The 23,620-nt window shown below is 36.9% G+C and overlaps 1 protein-coding gene across 1 annotated transcript in view; it reads left to right on the top strand.

The window, feature by feature from the left end:
- Positions 1–23,620, top strand: part of DNER (delta/notch like EGF repeat containing) — a 145,937-nt gene that overhangs the window by 43,181 nt on the left and 79,136 nt on the right. The window contains exon 2 of the mRNA XM_064516877.1: positions 15,874–16,170. Coding sequence (XP_064372947.1) covers positions 15,874–16,170 — 297 coding nt within the window. The remainder of the gene's footprint in view (positions 1–15,873; positions 16,171–23,620) is intronic.

A 23,620-nucleotide genomic window follows, 5' to 3' on the forward strand; every position in this document is an offset into this window, starting at 1 on the left:
TAGTTAGTTCTAAAATGGTGTCTGCTCTGTGCCCTGCAATAGGTGGATTTTTTTTCCTCTTTCATATTAATCTTGTAAGTAAAAGTAATAAGGGAAGCTTATATGTTATGTGTGCATAAATAACATATTTTTGTCTTTAACTGGTTCATAGTTCAGCTTTTTCCTCTGGATTAGGGAATTGTTCTCCTTTTTCTCTTTAGACTAGTATTTCAGAAAGTAGTAGTACTTATGCTGTAGCCCTTTTTTAGTATTTTTACATAAACGGTTCATATTATGAATATTTTGCAGGTGAATGCTTCAAGGACACATCTGTAGGTGGAGATTTCAGGTTAAGGAGACAATACCAAGTCTAGCAAGTATTTAGCGCTAACTCATTTTTTTAAAAAAAGTTAGAGTATTCTTATGTAAGATACTTGTTTTCTTCTGTCCTTGCAGTACAAATCTATTTCTTTGCATTAGCCATATCTCTCCCTCTTTGCTTCATCTACAACTCAGTGTCTTGTTGCAATAGACAAAAAAACCCTGAACCCATGATCCACATTCTTTAATATTAGAAAATCTGACTCTGCTACTAGATGTTTGGATTAATTTAATGTTTCTTTCTCTTCTGTTGCCAAAATATATTTTGTCTCTCCTGATCAGCATCTCAGCTTCTTTTGTTCTTGCTCTGTAATGTCTCCGCCAGTATTTCTTTCCTATTCTATTTCAGAAATTGTCCCCCTTCTACCTTATGCAATATCTTTTGAAAATAACTAAAAAATTAGTAGAAAAAAGATCTTTTCATTTAGATAGAGACTTTAAAAATTGTATTGCTCAGAAAAGTATCTTAACTGTACCTTTAATTCAAGAAGAATTTCTATAAGGCAAAAGGCAAATATTAATGGGAAGGGATTTTCAGGGGTTATCAGTTAATCACATCATGGTTTTCAAATTTTATGACTCAGTGGACTCTTGAAGGAACGCAGAAAACCTGAAAGGTATTCTGGGGTTAAGGAAGCAAACGAGAAAAAAGATGGATGAAGAAAAAACTATTTTGTTGATTTTTCTGTTTCTTCTCCATATTTTTGTCACCCTGTTAACCATTCAAGTTAATTAAAAGAATTTTTGAACACACTAATAGTCAGGAATCAGGGACTAATGACAAAATTTAAACAATAATGAGGATTATGTTGCTGTTTGCCATTTTGCAAATACAGCATTAAGAATATTTTCCTTTGCACTGCACTTTCTATCCACAGAGGGAACGATAGTTGTGTGTTATATCTTAAAATATCATGCAACCTGACACAGTAAGATATGTAGGATATGCTACAGCAGGGATTTAATAAGCCATTTTTGTCTCTCACAAGAAGCTTCTTACAACGCATACCCATAACCAAGTGCTTTAAAATTGTTACATTTAGTTCCCTATCTTGCCCATCCAATTTTTTTAGTCTGTTTTAATATTTATATCTTTGCTGAAGGTCAAGGAGAAAACATTGATGCAAGATGTATATATGTAGTTTTCAGTAATTTTCATAAATATTTGACATTTGTCAAAAGATGCTGTCTCATCATGTGATGTAGGTAGATATACGATTTGAACACAAATGGTGTACAATTTGAATTTAATTGTGAGTTTGGAAGGGCCGGCAGAGATGTGCTGATGTACAAAATACACTGTACTGCTTTGCTATTTGTAGACTCAGTGTTTTGCTGCCTGTTTAAATGTTTCCCAAATCATATTTGCTTTCGATACAGTTAGGATAGGAAATGTAGCATTTTTAATACTGTGACTAACATTTATATCAGAGCTAATAATTAAGGGTGACAATATGCAAGTGCCTCATTAATGCACGTGACTAGGAGGCAACATGCTGGAGAATAACCCCAAGGGTTTATTGTCCTGGAACTCTTTAATATTAGCAGGGAATATTCTCTTGAATTCTTGCAGCTGTTTCAAAAGGAAGTAAGGGCTTCAGCCTCTACAACAACTGGTGATCCGGAGGAAAAGAAAATCCAGAAAAATTTTCCCTAACTTCTGAGCTGCTGCTACCAGGCATTCTCGTATCTCTTGCTATCCATTGTATCATAAATCAGTATGGAGAGTACCTTTGAAAAGCTATCACTGCCTCCAAAAATGAATGTTACAAGAATTACTGAAATCTTGCAAAGAATATGTGGAAAATTTTACTAAAAATGCAAGCGTGCATACAGGTCTCTAATTCATGAAAGGCTGTCAGAGCTAGTTGCAGGAAAGAGAGTTCTGCTGCCGTGGTCTTTGTATTTGATGTGAAATTTCCCAGCAGGTTCGAGATCAGACCTGTAAATCCTTACCTCCTGATTCCTGGGGGTAGTAGCCATGGGGTATTATTGTACATGTGTGCTGGAGAACAGTGACATACAGAGCCGGGGCTGGGGGGGGGGGGGGCGGTGTCTGTGCCTGAGCCAGTAGAGGCACTGAATTTCGTCCTTGACTGGAGTGAGCAGAAAGAGAGAGACAGTTATGTGGTATAGATAGGAAATGATAAATAGTGGTCATTTTAACAGTAGGTTTTATTATTCTGATTACGATGATGAAGGGACTGGAGAAGAAAGCAGATAATGTCGCTATGACAGTATATAAATCCAAAGTATGACCACTTCTCTAATATTCTCTCGCCATCTCAGAAAGGAGCAGAGAAGGATAGCAAGGTATATGAAACAGGTCTGAATATATAGGACTTTTCTCATTTACCTCTTTTCCGAAAACAGTTATGGCAGAAGTCTGTAAAATCAGGAGTAATATGAGGAAGAAAGCAACATATTTACTTCATCATAGGATAAGAAGTAGGGACATACAGTAGAATTATCACACAGTGAATTTAAATTGGACAAAAGGAAGTATTTCCTTATTCTGCATGAAAATTCTACAATTTTGGTAATTGCCATGGGATTTTCAGATGCCATGAAGTATTGCTGAGTTCAGAAATTGATTAACCTAATTCATAGCAGCGAAACATTAACGGACTGGGCCAGACAGACATAAATTAATATTGGGGTTTATTAGCTAAAGTTACAGATTTGAAATCATTTAGAGAGAACAACAGAAGATTTGGAGAAATTAAATATGTGGGGAAAGATCTGTGACCTAAGTTTCAACTTGCCAGTGATGGCAAATCATCAAAAGAGAAATTTGTGCAAGTGAGAGAAGAAGCTGTAAAATAGTATTACTGAAAACATATTCTGTCTCTAGGGTTCAGTGGACAGCAAAATGATAGTATGTGTACAGTGTAGTTTGACAGATGTCTCATGAAGAGACTTCATAGGGGGACTTGTTTAGGTTGAAGGCCTGCTTTCTCAAGCGCTAGTAAAATGGGCTGCAAAGTACTGCATTGGATTTTGTGGATTCCAAGGTTTAGATCAACTGAAAGAGAGATGGGTGGGGGGAAGTAATTAATGCCCTAAAGGGGCATTTTAAACTCCCTTTCATCTGAGGGGGGAGCAAATCCGGATATCTCTTCCAGGAAGAATTCATTAATATTGTAAAGAACTTGGTAACAAAGCTACATTCTTTAGGGCAGATTTAAAGCGATTGAAGAGGAGTTGAGTTGCAGAGCACTGTTTATTGAACCACAATACATCTTATGTTTCTATGTTTATCTTTCATAATGTTGAACAATGATGTATAAATGGCATCCTGGAGACACCAGGAAAAAAATTGTATGACAAACAATTCTCTGTTAGTCATCTCTCACATGTCTGAAAGAAGAAAAATAGTAAACACATCATCGAGGAGTAATTCTGCTATTTGTAATGACAAGCTGCTTGTAATTTGCTGCAGGAGTTTTGTTAAGATTGGATGAGACTGTTGCAGAGGAGTGGGGTAAAAGACAATATTTCCATTTCCCTAGACCTGAACTCTTAGAGGTAGTTTCCTGCTTGAACTTTTTTAGCAGGATGACAGTCCTGTGCGTTAAAGATGTGAAGAGTCTGTGTTTATAACTAAAATTTGTGAGAGTGATCTAGAAGCTGAAATTAAAAGAAAAAAATCAAAACCTGACATTAAAGAAAAGATGTTAGCATAGACTGGAATGATGAAACCCTTAAAACTGCTACTGTATCTGTTGTAGGGGGAAAAATGATTATCAAGGTTGCTATTTATACTAAGAATTTTAAAAGGTACTTTGGATGACAAGATAAATTTAGTTTAAAAAGATAAACCCCAAAAGAGTCATTGACTGACCAAAAAAAGAAATACCATTTGGGCAAAACAGCTGTTCAGTTGAGGTTAAAAGTAGCACTACATCTAAGTAGAGAATATAAAGGCCTATTTTATGTATCTGAAGATTTGCTTATTCTAAAGGTTCAAGCATACGCTGCTGTTGTCATGTCTTAGCAAGTTACTGTGTGTTAGCTGCCGTACAGTAACTGAGTTCACTCTTAGCCTGTCACAAAATATGAGATAAAGTGTCATAGTTTAAACTGTTTTCACACAGCAAGAATCACAGGGCCAGGGAGAGTGAGGTGGGAATGGATGTCAGCAGGAGTGAGTGATGGTGTGTAAGCAAGGAGGAGTGGAGAAACTGCCTGCTCTTACCTCTGTTCCCAGCATTGTTCAAATAGTTAGTCCAATTATGTGTTAAAGTCAAATGACAAGGTCTTCTGGGACTTGGGAACTGGGTGTTGGTTTGAAACTCCTTGGACTGAGGAAGGTAGTGAACTGACACCTCTCACTTTATGTATGGGCTGGTGCTTTGGTAAGGAGGTTAAAGATACAGATTTCTCTGTACTGCCTCCAGCCATGCCTTAAAAGAAAAAAGTGAGTTAATCACTTGTGACTTAGGCTCCTAATCCAAGAAGGAAGGCTGTGAGTCTTCGTCTCCTGTAACCACCAAACTCAAAACTGAAGGTAGCTGTTTCAGGCTGGCGTCTCTCTTCACTGGTTCCTGCTTCCATTTAGATGTCACTTCTGCTCAGCATATTAATTATTTTAAATATTGATGCATAACCCCCAATAACTATATTCAAAATGTAGCTGGGTTTCAGAATTCTAATTGGGAGACCAAGCGATTAAAACCAACGTATTCATGTGGAATGAGTTCTTAAAATAATTAGATAGCAATCATGGGGGAGTAACTTAATCCAGCACAGCAATACAAAGCACACAGAGAATGCACTGGCAATTTTTTGTTTCTTTCTGTCAGTGTTTATGTGGCTTGACAATATTGATGAATTTTACCTTCTCACCTGGCAGAATGTTCAAATATGAGAAATAAGAAAAAATCATGAGAACACATACCTGTGATTTACTGTGCTGTCAATAGTGCCTCACAGAGGAGTAATGTTGGTTGTAGTGAAAAAATAAAATTACTTTAAAAGCCCAGGAGGACCTATATAATGCTCTATATGGACAGGCATATTAGTGTTTTTTTGTTTTATTGATTGCCAAGTGCCTCAGCTGGTAAAATGTCTCCTTTCTGACAGATTGTAGCTTGAAATGACTATAACTTGTTCTTTTTGCACTCCCCAGCTTTTAACTGTTTTTTCAGCCTTGATTTGGAAAATGCGATGTCAGTGGACTGCTGATTATGTCATGTCTCTTAGTTACTTTATGTACAGGCTTATTATCATTTCCTATTTAGCACATCTTCTTGCGGAAAACAAGTCAGTTGTCGCATCTATTGAGTTTTTCAGGATTTTGTGTGATTGTCGATAGTTCAACTGCATCATTTTATAGCACGGTTCACAGTGTTGTTCAGTCCTGTTGTTCTTACGAGAGCTGTTTGACTGTTTTTACTACGTCTCATCTATAGAATGGCTGAAGCCTCAGACTTCTAAATCAAGACATGCTGTGAGCACTGCAACTAATGAAGTCTTGTTTTCTATCAGTTTGTGTCTTGAGGTTGATTGGCATTGATATCAAAGAAAATGAGAACCCTGTAGCTCTTCCTGTTGCTGAACTTTATGAAGGCACTCTAACTTAGATAGCTTGCTGTATAATAAAATGTGAGCTTATGCCTTGGTCTTTTTCCCAGTGAGGGTGCTTGTATAGACCTGATCATCTACCTGGTTGCTTGTTCACACAGAGTAAGTAAAAAAAATTTTAATTATTTCTGAGATCTCTAGAAAACTGTCAAATCTGGCTCGATTCATCCGCTGGGGTCAAAACGTGGGGTAAACAGGCAAACAGACTGTGTAAAACTTGTCATACCTGAATAGAGGCTATAGAATGATGTTGTTTTTATTAGGAATTTAGTTTCTTTTTTCCTTTCAGTAGAATATTTGGGCAATTTCTTTAGTCAGTTTTTAAAATTCTACTTGCAAATTGTTTAGGATTTTTTGTTTCATAAAAACATGTGAACTGTATTCTTCCTCGGATTTAGTCCTGATCTCATCATAACTCAGAGTGTTCATGGCAGAATCTCTAAGATTTTAATGTAATGTTATTAGCCTTGAATTAGACTTTGACCTGTATGCTTAACTTCAGAGTTAAATTCATTAGGATTAATTAATCTGCTTTAAAATTAAGCTTATAAGTAGGAACACCTGTTTAATGTGTTTTATTGAATACTAGATGTCATTTTTGGGATAAATTAATGACTTTAGAATAGTATTGGCCTGTATATGCTAAGAACGGAATTCACTTAATTTCAGTATCTGAAAATAGCAGTTACTTGTAGAAATACAAATGTTAGGAATTTTCATATCATTCGTTACCTATCAAAATTTAGTATATTAAAATATTTTGTGCCCCTACTATTCAGAATGAAAAAGATTTCTAAAAAGGGAAAACAATGTTATGAATAAAGAGCTGTTGATAATTTTTTCAGTGTGATGTTGTCATAATAAAATAATAGCATAAAATATATATAAAAAAATGTATTGCCTTACTGTAACTGTTAGCACTTTATCTTCAGAATTTCCCACCAGTTTTACCACTTGTTTGGCATCATGAGACTAACAGTAGTGAGAGTTCCACCGGGGCCATTTAATAATTATACTGTAGGTTGCCAACCTTTACTGAGAAGAAAATGAGATGATGCTGTGGTTTAAAAAAAAAAAAAAAAAAAAAAAAAAAAAAAATCACATGCTTATCTGCTGAGATCCATAGGTGGTACTTACCTCCCTTCTGATAAGCAGTTGACCTGTCTTACCCTCAAGATAGATATTCTGACTTTTTCTTTAAAAAGCATCTTTGCTAAGTATAGGAATTGCTGAAAAATACAGTTGGTTTAGTTTGCCTACTGAAAGTATAATATTGAATCAGCTATATATAGACAAATGTCAAACAATTTGGTTAGCCTTTTGAAGCAGAATAAAGAAAAATGAACCAAAACCAATATTAAAAAAAAAAATGAGAAAAGGCGAGAAAAACTATAAGCTGCTCCTCAATAATTATTTTTGTGCATGCTTTCATCTAACATGTAAGATCTTATGTCTGCATCTTACATCCAGATAGACTAGTGAAGTAGGTATTTTTCTTCTATTGACGGAGAGGGGAAGCGATCTCAATTTGTTTTGTAGTTATTGCAGTATGCCTCAAGGAAGGAATGTGCCTGAATATAGGTATTGCAAAGAAGTTGATCTATGGTAACTTACTGTGTGAGGGGAACTCACCCATGTGCCAGAGCTCTGTTTTTTAAATCTATCTTGCTGTTTAAAAGTCGCCTTGTTATGTTTGCTGGTTTTTCAAATAGCTTTGGGGCAGCCATGCTTTGGTTCTCAATTAAATGGACAATTTCTTTAGGCATTTTTTTGCTGCTTCATTGAGTGTTTTTAAAAAAAAACCCACTTTATATCCATTTATTACGTTTACTGGTAGTTTCATTACCCTGAATATTCAAAACTCATAGAACGAGAATGGCAGCTTGGAAGCAATCCCAAATGCTCATGGTTAATGGTGTTTTAAAGCTAAGAATAACGTCCTGAATTATCTGATAGAGGTTGCTGTTCTTCATTAGATATATTGGTATCTTTCTTGATGGGTTGGGGAGTTGAGTGGAATTGCTAAAAGAAAACGTTAAATCTTTATTTCTAGAAAGATGTTGCTTACATTGTAGTTTCAGTATGATACAGTTCTTGGCATTAGTCCTCTAAATCTTGACTAATTCCAAATCTGTGCTGCATCTTGTAGTGAATTCCTCATAGTTGAAACTGAAGTATTTGCCATATTAATGTTACATATAATATATAAAAGTTTTGTCCTGCTTACACTGTCTTCAGGGACTGGAAAGAAAACCGTGATTGTTCTGGTTTCCAGGACTTCTGTAAACTGTGCTTTCTGTTACTTTCTTGCCTGGCCAGTTCTTCTGCCTATTCCTTAAAGTTTCTGATACTTAGGGCTCACATTGATGTAGTCCATGGCATATGGCTACTATTTAGTATGAAATAGCATCATACTGGCACATTTTTGTTTTTTAGCTAAATGGCAGCATTCTGATTCCTATATGGACTCAGCGACATCCAGGCAAGGTCCAGCCAAGCAGCTGCACCCTGTGGGGCAGCACTGCCTGCATAATTCCTTGCGGCTGCAATGGACAAGCTCCTCCAACACCAGATTGCCTGGCACAGACTGGCAGACGTGGTGGCACAGAGCAGCCTGCTCCAGAGGGCCTTCTAGCAGCATAGGAGGAGCTGGGAGCCACCACTGTACAGCAAAGATCTACGCAGTCTTGGCCTTGTGCAGGGCAGGGTTCACACAGCCGCAGACGCTTTTGGAAGCTGAGGTCTGCTTTCTCCCCCGAGATGAGATACCTTTAGTCACTGAGTTCAGACCTGCATCCTTCTCTCCAGCTTCCCTCTTGGAGCACTACTTGTGGGAGCTGAGTTGGAAGTTTTGTTGCTGTGTGTCAGTGTCAAAATTGTGAACGGAATAACAGCAAGGACAAATACAGAGAGGAGATGGGGGTAATAGGGATGGAAGCATTTGAGTGAGTTGCATGACAGAATCAAGAATAGAAGCCAGAATTCTGCAGTCTAGTCGTCTTCGTTTCCCTCAAAGGAAGGTGCAAATCCCACTGGAGAAATATCTGCGTTTGTCTGTGGACCAGGGAAAGTAAGAGTTTTGAAGAGCTGTCAGTTGCTCTGACAGCTCAGGTGATAGTGGACTGCCCTTGGGATCAAAAGGTGCCAGTCTTGCGGATGTCTGTTATTATTTTATATGGTAATATTTAATAATTTTTTAAACTTTGAATATTTAAAAAAACCCCTGTCTAATTAAGACCTTTTGCCCTATCTCTTCTTCCACATATTAAAAGAATGCATAGTTTCTAAATTATGCACCCCAAAGTAAAGAAATACTGGGTTTTGTGCAGCCATAACTTGGCCTTCTGGAACATATAATTTAATTACATTATGATAGACTGTTTTTTCCCTCGGGTCACTGCCTCTTTTAGGGTAGAGGGCTAGTTAGTCTGTTTAGTCTGTTCTCTGGGAATGTATGGAGACTGCAACAGATACTGATGTCAGCATATACAATTTCGTTTGTAGTAAATGTTTTTAATGACGGTGAAGTGGCTTCAAGTTGTCCTGCACAAAGTTTTGCTTAGACAAAGTTCCTTTGTATTACTGTAACCAAGTCACATAAACTAACACTCTAAAGCTAAAAAGCTTATCATAGATGGCTGTGAATTCTTAATTTTCTAGGTCTCTGAGAGATTTGATTTGCAAAAACAACATTCAAAACAGCAATTAAAATAATTAGGTGTGGTCTTGTATGTCTTGACAGATCAGTAAAGTGGCAAGTATTACGAAAAAATCTAGTTATGGACTGCTCAGTTTGGTGACCCAAAATCTGCTTACCCTTTTGACAAATTTGCCATTTCTGAGTGCATTGGTTCCTGTAGTATCAGTTCCAGTCTTAGAGGTATAGAGAAAACAAATTTACTAATGACTGAAAGAAGGAAGTTGTCTGTGTCATAGGGGGACTATTGGTTATTGTCTTATTCACTAAACACTGAACAAGGCAAGTTATGGGAAATACTGTATGTTGTCATTGTAAATAAAGATTTCTTATGTAAAGCAGGTGAACAGAAGCTATGAACTGTATTTCCAATAAATCTCAACTCTGTTTCCTAGTTTTTAAGGGCTTAACTATGAAAATCTTAATAACATGCTTTTTAATATACATCTCCAGAGAGATATGTATGTCTTGCTTTCTTGGCATTCCATGCGTGACTTAACTGGTCACCTTGATCGCTGTTCTGTGTGCTTCATATTGCTCACATAATTTTTTTTAGAAATTTATTTACAGATTTGCTTAAATGAGGTGTGCGTCCCTATTCTGTCCTTAAAAAGAAAAATGAATGCTTTATGTTGTACTTTTCTCCCATCAACCTCTTTCTGTTTTTTTCTGTGAAACTTGCATTTCTTCCAACACATTCTTTCCATTTTTTGTCAATACTGGTTCTGCCACATTTTTCGTAAGTAGCGAGAGCATTCTTAAATGTATATGTGAAAGGAATTGCGGGTAGCTCTTCAGGTGGAGAGATCTTTGTGGTCCAAGGTGCTGATACTCTGCTAATTTTTACATTCTTGTGAGATAACGAATCTCGTTCTGCCTAATCCTCCCATAATTATAGTGTTTTAGCCACTCTTATCTCTGTTGTATTTAATCACAGTTGAAATATTAGTGTACTCTTCAACCTAATTGTTTTCAAGCAAATCTTCAGTTTTGCTGAAGAGCATGGGGTCTAAACATATACCATCAATGTGTTCTTACTGTCTTTTGGGGTTAATTAGAAAACAGCATATAGTTTAGAAATTTTCCCTAATGTTAAGAATTTTTAAATGTCTGTCTGAACACTTGCATCACTCAAGAGAAACCTGAATAGGCACACATTATAGATTTAGCCCCCCTGTACTGAGATTTATTTCCTTATTTTGATTTGTCTTTTGGTGGTACTTCTGAGTTCCTGTCTTCATCTGGCTCTGTGCTTCCCACCCTGGAAAAAAATTACTTTCTAGCTAGGCAGTACAGGCAGTGTGAGAAAGGAAATGTAATCTCCATTTCACAGTTAGGAAACTGTAGAGGCAGAAATAGAGTCTGAGTGTCCTCAAGTCAGACGTTGTCTCTGGGAGAGCCAGAAATTGAACCCACATGTCTTGCTTAGCCCCCCTGAATCCCAAGACAGTCTTTCTCAAAATAGAAGAAAGGCATTTGTTAATACACTCATCTCAATGCCTTTTCTGTGGACACTCTTTTCAGCATCTGACTTTTTTGTTTCAATTCATCCTATTTTCTTTTGTTTTATTCCCTCGTTTGCATTAATATGTAATGCATGATAGAATAGGATTCAAAACTTCACTGTGTGGAAGATTGAATCAGACTAAGCTTAAATAATAGTCTGAACATAACTAAACCATTCTTTCAAAGAGATTACATTTCTAGATAATCTTTTTTGCCATTGCTGTGTAGAACATTTGTCTGTTTCCCTTTATTTTTCATAAATGAACAAATTTGCAGGGATAGTGTGATACTTCAGACCTACGTATAAGAACAAACTTGTTCCAAAAAATTTTCTACTTCAAAAAAACCCAAACCGATAATATCTTAGACTATAGGCAAGGTTTTAATTATTTTCTTTTTTAAGTTTTAATAAACTGATAATTTTTGATGCATTGTGCATACTTTGGAATTTGTGTGTGATCCCTTTCCTCTGCCGGTGATACAGGGTGGATCTTCTTTTTCCTGGAGAAGTTATCTGCTTTCATATCGGGGAGTTTGTTCAGCAGCGTAGGTGCAGGACCACTCTCCTGTACTGACTTCCTAAGACCTGTTTTTACCAGGACATGTGAACAAACTAGCTCTCAAAATCCCAATCAGCTGTAGTCAATCTACATATTTGAAAAACAAAACAGTTTATTGTGTAACTTGAAAAACTCTCTCAGGAAGCTGTTGAAGAATTGGTCTCTTCTTTTTGGTCTCTGAGTTTTAATTTCTGAAAACCGTTTCAGAGGTTGTGAGTGCTACTGAACATAGGTATAAAATACCAAACTTTGACATTGTGGCAACTCTGCTTTTTTAACAGATTGCCAGACACTGCATAGAACTTAATTAGCTGAATCCGTGTTCTGGGGGCTGGCCTCACCCTGGGTTTTCTGTATTGTGTTGAAGCCAGGTTGCAAGCTGGCATTTTCCTGTATGTGGTTATAGGCAACAGCCACAAGTTAGTTTTATATTGGCACATCTGAAAAGATAGTCTCAGGTGGAAGGCAGGTTTTGCGTTGTATCAGCTCATTTACAGGCTTCTATTTAAGCTTAATCTTTTAGTTTTTGAAGCTTTCTGGAGGTTTTTTTTTTTTTTTTGGACTGTCTCCAGATAGAATAAGTGGAATATTGTGAGGGGAGACTGCATGCAGTGTGCGTTAAATGGTGCAGTTGGTGTCTCCAGAAAGAGTACTGGCAAAAAGATCTTGCAGATAATACACATCTTGCAGTGTTTTATCCTAAGCAAAGAACTTAAGAAACAATTGGACTGATTGGATGGCAAGAATAAAATCCATGTTTGTGAGTGTGATTCTTAAAAAAAAGCCTAGTGTTTGTACTGTAGCTGTGTTAATATTCTGTCTGCTTTTGTAAAATTAACTGCAATATGAAGTGCACCTTGGTATGAATCTATCTTAAGATATTACTGGGAAGAATACTGCAAAAGTTACAGCTGTCCAAGCATATAAAATAGCATTTGGAAGGAAATGTGCCTTACAGTTTTTAGCTCTGCTTTGTCAGCGAGGTACTGCAACTGCTGATTGTGCCTATTTAGGCAATGAGTGTATTATCAACATAGAATTTTAAATGGACAAATGGAGGAAAAACAAGAAGAGACCTACATACCAGATATACTTGATTGAAATTTTACTTTTGAACAAAATAATCTGGAAATTTTTAGTAGCAATTACATTATATTCATCTTTAATCGGTGGCTATATGGATACCTGCTACATAGTTCCTCCTTTTCTCTGTGCAACACTGCTTCAAAGTACTGTGAACTTCCAAGGAAAGGCTGAAAAATATCCCCTCTTAATTGTGTACTCACGAGATACTTAGCATCAGCCCTCAGTTTTGAGACCAAGGACATCATTGTTTATTTTGTTCCCGGAATTTCAAAGTTTGTTAAAAGGCACGTCCAGTAACTTTGCTACCTGTTTTTTCTAATGCAGCCATGTTGTTCACTGTGTCAAGTTATTTCTCAAAGTGGTTGCCACCCCTTGATGCCACTGAGCTAGGAGAAGACTACAGGGATCACAGAAACATCAAACACAGCATAAATTTATCAATTTTATTTCTTTGCCTCTGTGTAATTGCTAATCAAAATGAACTTTTCCTTAGTTCAACAGAAAATTTATGTGCACAAAAGACATCATTTTTGATAAGCCTCTTGAAAGAAAAATGAGCTTTAGAATTAATAATAACTAAGAAGAAGGAAGGATATCTTAAAATTCTGTGAAGTGTGTTATAAGATTAAATCCTGACAAAGTGCATGGCTGAAGTTCTGTATCTACACTCGTATTTTTTATTCTTCATAGGAACTGAACAGTCTTAATCGTGTTCCCTGGGGTGCATGTGGGACATTAGTGGGGACTCGCAAGGCACAAAGGGCTCCTGGGTGCCCGGTGCAGGGAGCAGTGAGCGGTGGGTGTTTGTAAGCGTCTCTTGACTTTCAGAGTTAGACAAGCTTGAAACAGTTTGCAGCAAATCATGTGCATCACTGAACACTTTCGATTATTCAGTTTGTAAAAAGAAGGATACAGTGACTGAGGGCAGAAAAAGTGCCCTTTCTGACTGTTTGAAAATGTTGAGTCCTTTCTTGTTACAAAAGTTTGCCAATAATAACATTTGGGTGTGACTAGAGCAACTAAATTTCCTTGAAATAGAATTAATGCTGATGTGTTAATCAAAGATAGGATAATGTGAATTTGGATTAATTGTGGAATAATGAATAAAGAGCTTAGCCAATAACAGGAGGGCTGCATGTCTTTGAAACTCAAATCAGATCTGGTCTAAGCAACTAGAATGTGAGGAACTGTTGCAAACAGTTTTGGAACAGAGCTTTGTTCACACTTCAGCACTTTTTATCTTCAACACTCTTAAAGGAAAAGGTAACTATTTTCAAAATTAAATTTCATAGTAGTGTTTCCTCTATTTTCTGTCTAAAAATGTTACAGTAGGCTAGGCTCTGGAGAAATTCCAGCCAAGGGAAAAATTCCAGGCAAGGCCAGTTGTAGTACAGCTTTATATAAGAAAGTGTAATATTAAGGTTTGGTGTCCCTGAAACCAGGATTCTGGGGAAAGTTCCCAAAGATGAGAAAGTTCCTTGTGTAGACCCAATATTTGCGTCTAGCCCCGAAGATTCTGTAATTACAGACTTTCAGTGCCTGATATTTTTTGCTAATAGGAAAGCTATTCCAGGTTATTTCTAGAAGGCTGGCAATCTCGTTTGGCTAATTTATACGCAACATATATATAAAAGGTTTTCTGATGTTGCTAGCAAGATGGAGCTGAAAAGTATACTGAGAGCTAATGAGCACAAACATAAACTGGAACATTTTAAGATCTTGTAGTGCATGCTTGGTGAATGAGTGAAGAACTTTGCTCATTCTAAATTGAAACATAAGTGATGTGTTATAGCAATAAAAAGTATGCTATTCTTTAATAATAAACACCTAGTTATAACTGTGGTGCTTTTTCAAGAAGTATAATAGGAAGCATTGCTCATGCAGAGAAGGACTGGAATATTTTACAGGGAAGAACTGCGTAACTTTTAGCACAAGAATAATTGCATGAAATTTGCACTTTAGGAAAAAGTCTGCTTTCAGTGATGGATTATCACTTTAGTATGAGATCAAATCAAGGGAACGGCCTGGCTGTATTAATTGCTCGAGTGATGACGATGAGTCGGGTGTGATGTAGGTCTGACTAAGGCAAACATTTCTCTGGTAATATCAGGGAAACTATTTCCAGGACAAACAAAAGTATTGATGTGTTTGCCGAAGGCAGAGCTAAGCTTGGGAATGCGGCTGCTAGTACAGTTGCGTGAGTGGAAGGCTCCTTCTGCAAGACGAGGCTGTGGCTCATTTAGTCTGTCAAATGAAGCTTGGGAAGAGTTTGTAGATATGTATTCCGTAAATACATTATGGATGTAAATGCCAGCGTGGAAGAGGGAAGAAATATTTGACCTGAAAGTCAATAGCAGCATATGAGCAGAGTATAAACTGGCTGTAGATAAATTTAAGCTAGAAATCAGAAGAAAGCAGGCAAGCATGGGACAGAATTTTTCCCACATCGCAGAACTCGGTCTTGTTAATTTTTGTTACAAATGCTGATGCTGTCTTAGAAATAATCATTTTTTTGCCCCAGCCTCTCCTGATTGAAAGTTCCTAGCATCAGACGAATGAGTTCCTGAAACAGCTGTCCCCTGAAAGAAGCGCAGGCAAAAAGCATAGCTGTTCTCAGATTAAACTTGCTATGCCGTGACTGTGCTTGGCATGATGTGGTTGATTGTGACGACCCACCGCTACATGTCATCGCCTGGTGATCTGCAGGTGTCCTGTGCCCCATGCCTACTTACTGCATGACATTTCTTGAATTTTTGTGGTGTCTCCTACAGAGGTTACTCTAAGAATGTTCTTGAAAACTGCACAGTGTGAACAGTGGCCGCGTTCCCCTATTTTGTTTACCACTTTGCTTTATTGACAGTATCAACAGCAAATTAGCATTAGATGATCTGGGAGCAGTGATCCATATTAGTCTACCTTCTTCTCTAATCCTTTGAATTTACTTTCCTGAAGATGTATTAGACATGAGTTTGGTCCATAAATACCAGAGGGGGGAAAAATTTGTTTAATGGTCTTTATAAAACTCAGAAATAAATCTTTTATGTGTAATACTTGACCCATGTGATGTTGTTTTCTCAGTTTGTTTCAGATCCTTGTGCCAGCAACCCCTGTCACCATGGTAACTGCAGTGCCAGCAGTGATGGCTACCTCTGTATCTGTAGTGAAGGCTATGAAGGAACAAACTGTGAACACTCATTTCCCAGCCTTCCAGTGTCTGGACGGACGGAGTCATCATCACCCAGACAAAGCAGCCCGGTCTCATCTACCTTGGAACCTGACATTGTTCTTCCTCGCTCAAGAACAACTGTGACGCTACCTACATGGCAGCCGAAAGCCGGACAGAAAGTTGTAGATCTGAAATGGGATGAAATAGAGGTGAGAATATTTTGTTTAAATAAAAATGCACACAAAGGAATGTCTAACGGTTATCATCATTGCGTTGTCATTTGTGTATAATGTCAGGGATGACTATATGGGAGGACTGAAGATATGATCTCTGAGTTAATATTCTGGTAAAATTCACCACTAGAAAATTGACATTTGTTAAGAGTAAAAGCCTTAAACTTGGCCTTTTCGAGGCTATGTTTTTACATATGGATGTTTCTTTGAAATGAAGTAGTATTTTTTTTTTTTTTTTTTTTTTTTATTCTGGTCATTCATGAAGGAATAACCTCCTCAAATATCTCCAAACATCAAAAGAATTCAAGACAATCAAAAGATTGCAGCAGTACTTTTAACATGATTTTTTTTTCTGATTAACAGTTATAGTGCCATGTTGCTTTGTGGATCCCTGTAGTGTTAAGAAAACATAGCTACTTGAGAATTAAAAATAGCAGTCAATATATAACATAGTGCACAACTGTAGAGATGCAGTGGTGGGGGAGGAACAACTGAAACCACTATTATTAATAGGCTTAGGAAAAATAGCTGAGACAATTTTTTTTTTCTTTAAATGAACACTCATTAAAAGAACATTCAATATCTCTGCCTTTAATACAATATCCTTTGGAAGAAATGAGATGGTACAGGCCTGTATAGGCTCTTTCAGGATTTGATTTTTGAATGCGTCAGGGCTCATATTTACGTACAGCCCTTTGAGCTCTGCTTGGGGGCTCTGTGTTTGAATTCCCCCTTGAAACTGCAGGTTTGCATAACAGCTTGCCTAGCTCTGCTATCCATCTTAGAACTTCACCTTTGCTTGTGACTTCAGCACAGCACGTTACTCCATGTTTAAAATGATATGTGGTTATTCCATATTCATAAAGAATTTTCAGATAAGCTCTCTCTCTTTTTTCTTTTTTTTTCCATGTAGAAATATTTTATTGTCTCTTACCTTGGCCAGAAGTTCCAAGAATTCAGTCAGTCTTTTCTATACTTCATAAGACATGCTGGGGATGTAAATTACTGTTTTCAGATTTAGCTTTCCACATTGGCAGGGAAACTGATTGAAAGCATCTCAGACTTATCAATTAATTTTATAGATCACCCAGAAGATGCCTAGAAAGTTAGAGGAAGTGTGTGTGTGAGGTTTTTTCACAGAAACAGTGGTCACAAATGCACAATGCCTACATTTTCCTGATCTTTTATTAAACTCTTGTTTTTACAACATACTGCATTGTATCGCAAGTATGTTGTAGATTTCATTTATGATGATCTGCAATGTCTGATCCCTTTATAGACACTGTAATACAGTTTGGTCTCGTCTACATGTTAGCATAAATTACTGTTTTTTACCTTTAAATCAACTTTATCACAAATGTTTACATTTTTGATGGCTCAGACTTGACTCCCAAGAGCTCCATAGTCTGAATTAGATAGACCTCATTCATATTTTGTATATTATTGCTTGTGTAAATCATACTGCATGCTACACTAGGGAAAACAGGTCAAAATATAACATTTATATTTGCCTTAATACTAGTAATGACATACAACAAATATAAAGAAACAGAAAAGGACAAATGAGTCATGTTTGAAAGAATGAGAAAATTGTTGGAGGAACAAACACTTTGAATATGTTTTCAGGGATACTAGAGCAGTTAGAAAGTTGCAAACATTTATTATAACTTTTAGTAAATCCACAAACTAAAATATCTGGCAAAAGTACAACTAGAATGTACACAACATAAGGTCCTTAAGAAGTGACCTCTGCTTTCTACTGTTTGTACATTCTTTCTATTAGCAAATCTTAAGGGTCTTGTAGAGATTTTAATACCTGCAAACCAAAAAAAAAGTAGGAAACTTAACCCAGTTACAACTAAATATTAATCAAGTATAGGTGAGAAGTACGTGTATTCTTAAACATAACAATGAAGTATCAATTATTTACCTCTTGATGCCTTTTTAATGTGTGTATTAAGTTCATTCTATTACATGACCATCCTCCTCCCTTGTTCTTTGATGTCTGCCTCTGTAAGGATGGTTTGGAGATCCGTGTTGTTCTCTTGGAGATAGGTAGCTAGTACTCCTGCATGTGCTGTTCCTGCAGCAATTGGTACTAGAAGTCTCCAAGCTGATCCAGAGATCACTCACCTATAATAATATTATGTATGTGCAAAATGCATCCCAAAGCCACAGAAGGGAGCATTCATTTTGGGGGTAGCAGTGGTACCTTTTTTTGATCTTGTTTATGCCAACTTAGTAATGAGCATTAGGGATAATGAAGCTTGTTGGTGAAGAAATATTTTAATTTCAGTAGACAACTAAAATCTTTGTGACATCCTTTTCTTTATAGAAAATGGATTGTAGAGGAAAGTTACTTCATTTGAGTTTATTCAGGAATAAATACATAAACTGTTAGTTGCATCTGTTTTTGAAGTGTTTAAAGTAGTAGGGTTCTTCTGAGGTATATTCACACACTGCAAAAACAAGAAAGTGAACAGGCATGATTTGAATCCGTGAAAAAAGTTGTTTTTCATCATACTTTGCTAGCCCAAGCAAATGCATTCATGTATCTACTTTAGCTTCATTTAATAAACTTCTGAAAGTAAAATTGGCTTGTGTGAAATGTATGTTGGATATTGCATGATCCACAGATTAGAGTACAAGTAGCTATAGGGCTAGTTACTGAGCATTTCTAACTCAGGCTGTGTCCTATTTCAGTGGAAGTTATGGTAGGCAGTGTCTGGAGAACAGAGCTTTGTTTCTTAAAATACCCTCTACCGTATCTATTATTGTACAGTAAAACATATGTCAAGCAAAGAGTATGGAGTTTGGAAAGAGAGCAGTGAAGCAGAAACAAACAATGATCTGCTTTTATTACTTAGTTTAGACACAGTGTCATCCCTGCATGTCTTGATCAATTAAGGGCATGCCCTTTCCTGTGTCACGTTTCCCTGGTGTGTTCTTCAGTTTGTGGTCTGGTATTTTATTGCATAAGTAACATTTCTGCCTGGTTTGCATTCTGTACAAATTCATTAGGCATTTCAGCTAAACAGGTGGTTGACAGGTTGGTATTTTAGTAGTTCCACCTTTCTATGTGTTTTCTGTTATCTGAGAAATACAAACTGTTTATAAATCAGAATTGCATTGTAAATTATTTGTGTCTATATGTTTTTAAGATGATGTGATGAGTCTTGCATTTTTCTTAATCTAGTGTAGCATAGCGATTTTTCTGCTCTTTGGAAGCCACTGCAAGAGAGAGATGCTTCTGTGGAAGAGAAGGTTCCCAGTTGCTGATTTAAGACATTGTCTCTGATCTACGTGAAAGCGAAGGGAGTGCTGATTTGCTTGAAGGTCTGTTTGAAAGTCTCCTTGGTGGAGGCTTCAAGAGTAAAGAATTAGGTGTTAGCAGGAAGATGCTCCCTTTCCTCATAGCTTGCAAAGAATAACCTTCATCCTTTTTTGCCCCCTTATAAGAGGGAAAAAAAGTAACTTGTTTTTTGTGTTGCAAAATCTGCTGTTTTGAGCTTTCTTGAGCTTCAGAGGCAAGCTAGGCTGCTGCTGCTGTTGTTGTTTTAATCTTCCAAGTCAGTCTATTTTCACATTTTATACTGATACTGCAAGTGAAATACTGTTCTTCATGCTCTTTTGCCTGTCTGCTCAGAGAGAACTTTTGCTGGAATCTGCCATGTGAAAGCTCTCACTATTTTGTAGGGGCAGAGTTTGCATGGGAGCTCTTTCAGGAAGCTTTGGGGACTCAGAAAAAAATGAACACTTGAGACTAGCAAATTGTCCAAGAGAAGCAGGTTGTATGGTAACAGCTGGACTCTTTTTTTTTTTCCCCCCCCCCCTTTCCTTAGATACTAGGGACGTGCTTGGCAATACATGCTTGACCAGATTTTCCTCTGTAACTTTTACACCAATTGAAAACATTCAGGTGTTTTAGGGGATGATTTCATTTCTCATACAGCTCTTGCTATAAGGAATTAGTCTGTCTTTTTCTGATGTGCAAATCAGGGGCTACAAACCCAGACCATTAAGGAAAAGATGTTCCCTTCTACTGGTTTTCTTAATGTCTCAGTATTTATCTTTGTGTTCAGCTGTTGAAAAAGAACGTTGTTTTTATGTTGGACAAGTAAATTGTTCCACTTGCAAGATAGATACACCTAGCAATCCAGACTTCCCCAGTCCAATGATTTTTCATGTTTCAATATAGAAAAGATTTATCTTGACAAAAATAAAAGAAAAAAGAAACAATCACTAATCCCACTCATATAATGGATGCAACAAAGTTTTCTGTATACAAGATCGTGAGATAAGAATAACAGTTTCCTACTGTTTATTACTTTTACTAGCTCTCAAAATTTTTTCAAAGGAAATCAGCAGTATTATTCACATTTTACAACTGGAGATGCTGGAGCACAGAGCAGTAAAGTGACTTGCCAGGTATGCAGCCAGGAGTCAGAATGCTAAGCATGTGAGTCTTAGTCTAACCTTTTATTTATACTGCAGTACTGATGCTTGGTTTTTAGCTTTGAAACTAGTGATTTGAGACTACAATAAACTTGTAATTCCCCTTGCAATGGGGACATTGTTTTACATGTGTTCTTAGTAAATTTAAAAGGAGTCACCTGGGTCAGGTGGAAACTCCTGAAAGAGGGTGAGATTGCTCCTGCTCTGCAGCACCTGAATATTCTTGAGAAATAGTTCTGCCTTCAAACAGACCTTTGAACTAAATTACTGAATGTTCATGTAGTGTTTTTGCCAAAGTATGCTATGGAGGAGACTGAAAAAAAATCATGGAGGAGATAGCCATTTGAGGTTACTAAATACATAGAAACTACACCTCTAGAAATGACAGCTTAGGAAATCCTTGACTTGAAAATGGGTGGAGGCTGAAGGAAATACAGGATTTGTTTTAGAAGCCTCTATTTTTCTTATGCTTTTAGACCAAGATATAGAAACAAGTAAAGGATATTAAAGAAAAGATTCTGTTGCAATAATCATAACTTTGTTCTAGATTCATTCTGTAACTTCACCAGATCTCTCCTCTACAATGTGTGTGTGTGGAGCTTTCTGTGCCGATGCAATTGTGATAGACAACTTGGTCTAAGCATCCCTGGATAAGCGATACCCTTTAATGAATGTAATTTAAAAACACAGACCAAAGCATCTCTAAAAGCTCAAACAAAACTTATGTGAAGCTCTAATACCCAAACAAAACATGTGAAGTTCACCCAAATTATACTTTGATATATTTCATTGCTAAAAGATGTTTAAAATACTGGCTTTCCTAAAATCAAACCTCTTTTATCCCCTTTCAGGATAGAAACACCTTCTCCATGTTGGAAAGAAAATTCTAGAGAGGAGAATCATGTTTTTTATCGTTCTTGTTGTTTGGAGGTTTTTTTGGTAGTCTGACGCTGTCTTTAAAAGGTGTCTGGATTCTTAACTACTTCAGATTCTTTCAGGAATCATCCCACCTTGAAATCCTTGAGAGTTTGGAGGCGGGGGGAGGGACGACAAAAAAACTTAAGAATTGACTGCCTTTCATTGTTTTGACCTAAAAGTACGTGGGGTAGAAGCATCTGTGGCCAACTTCACAGAATTTGATGAAGGTTACATCCTAGTTTATCCTCTGGTGACCTGAACTCATAGTCTGAGTGTAAAGACTTGAGTATGTTGAATTTTTGCTTAAGGAGATTGTTTCTGTAGTTTCTTTCTGTGTTGTTCAAAACAACTCCATACACTTTGCAATAAGAAATGGCCATTACTTGTTCAAGGAACTAACATCAATTGAATGAATGGTTTTGTGAAGTTGACATTCATTTTAGTGGCCATCTTGAGACAAGAAGGCATCTGGCTAATATGATGACCCAGATAATCTATTTGAGAAAGTGTCATTGCATAAGATAACTTATTGTGCTTGCTGAAACATATATCTCTTCATATAATATTGATGTTACTATCCTGTATAGGAGATACCATGTTTTAGTAGTGTTATCTAGAGGATTGCAGTGCATCAAAATCTTCTCTTACTGGATCCTCTTTACAGTATGATTGCCGACTCCACAAAGTGACTTCAGCTCAGATGAGTGAAGAAACACAGACTGCCTGTGATAGGATTGGCTGGGTAGATATGCAGACTTCATTACATTAAATTTAAGTGCTACAATAACTGGCAAGATTTCTTCATTTGATACTGTTTTTGGATGCAGTCTGTCGGTCTTCCCTTGGTGTTTTTCAGAGAGGCACTACTCCTACTCTAGATGCTTTTGCTTTTTATCCCCCACTGGTGAGATGTGTTAGAAGCAGGCTTTTATTTTCTTTCTGTTCTGGTTTTCTTTCAAGAATCATCCTGTACGAAACTCTTGAGAATAGCAGCAAATACAGTCACATGGGGGTAAAGCATCTCACACTAGCTTTTCTGAACCAGTAGTTTAACCATGCTAGAGAAGAAGGGAAATGCTTTTCTTTCTTTTTGTCCTGTGTGAGTGGGATTGGCCCCTGCACCAGAAATGATCCTGGATTATTGCCTGGCGTCTTGACCACAAGAAGACTGTAATTGATCCCTCTCTTCTGATTCTATTACATTGTCCTTTATTTTCCTCCTTCTCCCTTTTTATTTCTCTGCAGACAGCTGCTCAAGATTTTGTAGTCAAGATTAACCTCTTACTTTTTTCTACAGTATTTTCCCCCTTGCATAAAGAATGCTGACAGGCACATTATACTGCTTAGAAAATAAAAGCAAATTCTTGCTTCTCTTAAAGTGTTGAAAAAGAAGAAATCCTGCAGGCCTGGTCCTGATGGAAAAGTAGATTTATATTCATAAAAGGCAAAACTGCAAGTTATGAAACTTGCTTTTTTGAATTAAAAGTTAATATGTGATGTCTTGGAAGAAGATTTGAAAGAGTTAGCATTTGCAAAAGCATTCCTCATAATGTATTCATCTCAACAGCTGCTGTCCTACTGAAGAAATGAAAGGTTCTTTTTAAATGACGATGCTAGTTTTGATGGGAGACGACCCCAGAACACCACCTTGTTTTTCTCAAAGAACTAATTTTCATGCTCTTTCCATTAACATATTGTCTTTTTAAGTGTGTTTTATTTTTTTAAGCAGAGTTTGTGGTGTTTTTTAAGCACTGATTTTGTCTTGACCCTTTTCAGTAAGACGAGTTTATATTTATCTCTTTAGTTAGTTCAGGAATAATGTGTAATCCAGGAGTGCTGTGTGCATTCATGTATTCTGTTTAATTCTAGACCAATTTGTTCCACTTTGCTTTGGCTGCAAGACCAGGCAGATTTCTTTGTTGCCATCAGAAGTAAAAAGAGGAGAATGGCCTTTTGAACTGGAAAGGCAAAAGACTAATCAAAGAGAATCTTTACAGCCAGCAGAGGAGGAAAATGTCACTTAAAAATATACAATTGCGTGTGCTTGCACACA

Source organism: Dromaius novaehollandiae, chromosome 9 (assembly GCF_036370855.1).
Source record: "Dromaius novaehollandiae isolate bDroNov1 chromosome 9, bDroNov1.hap1, whole genome shotgun sequence".
NCBI lineage: Eukaryota > Metazoa > Chordata > Aves > Casuariiformes > Dromaiidae > Dromaius > Dromaius novaehollandiae.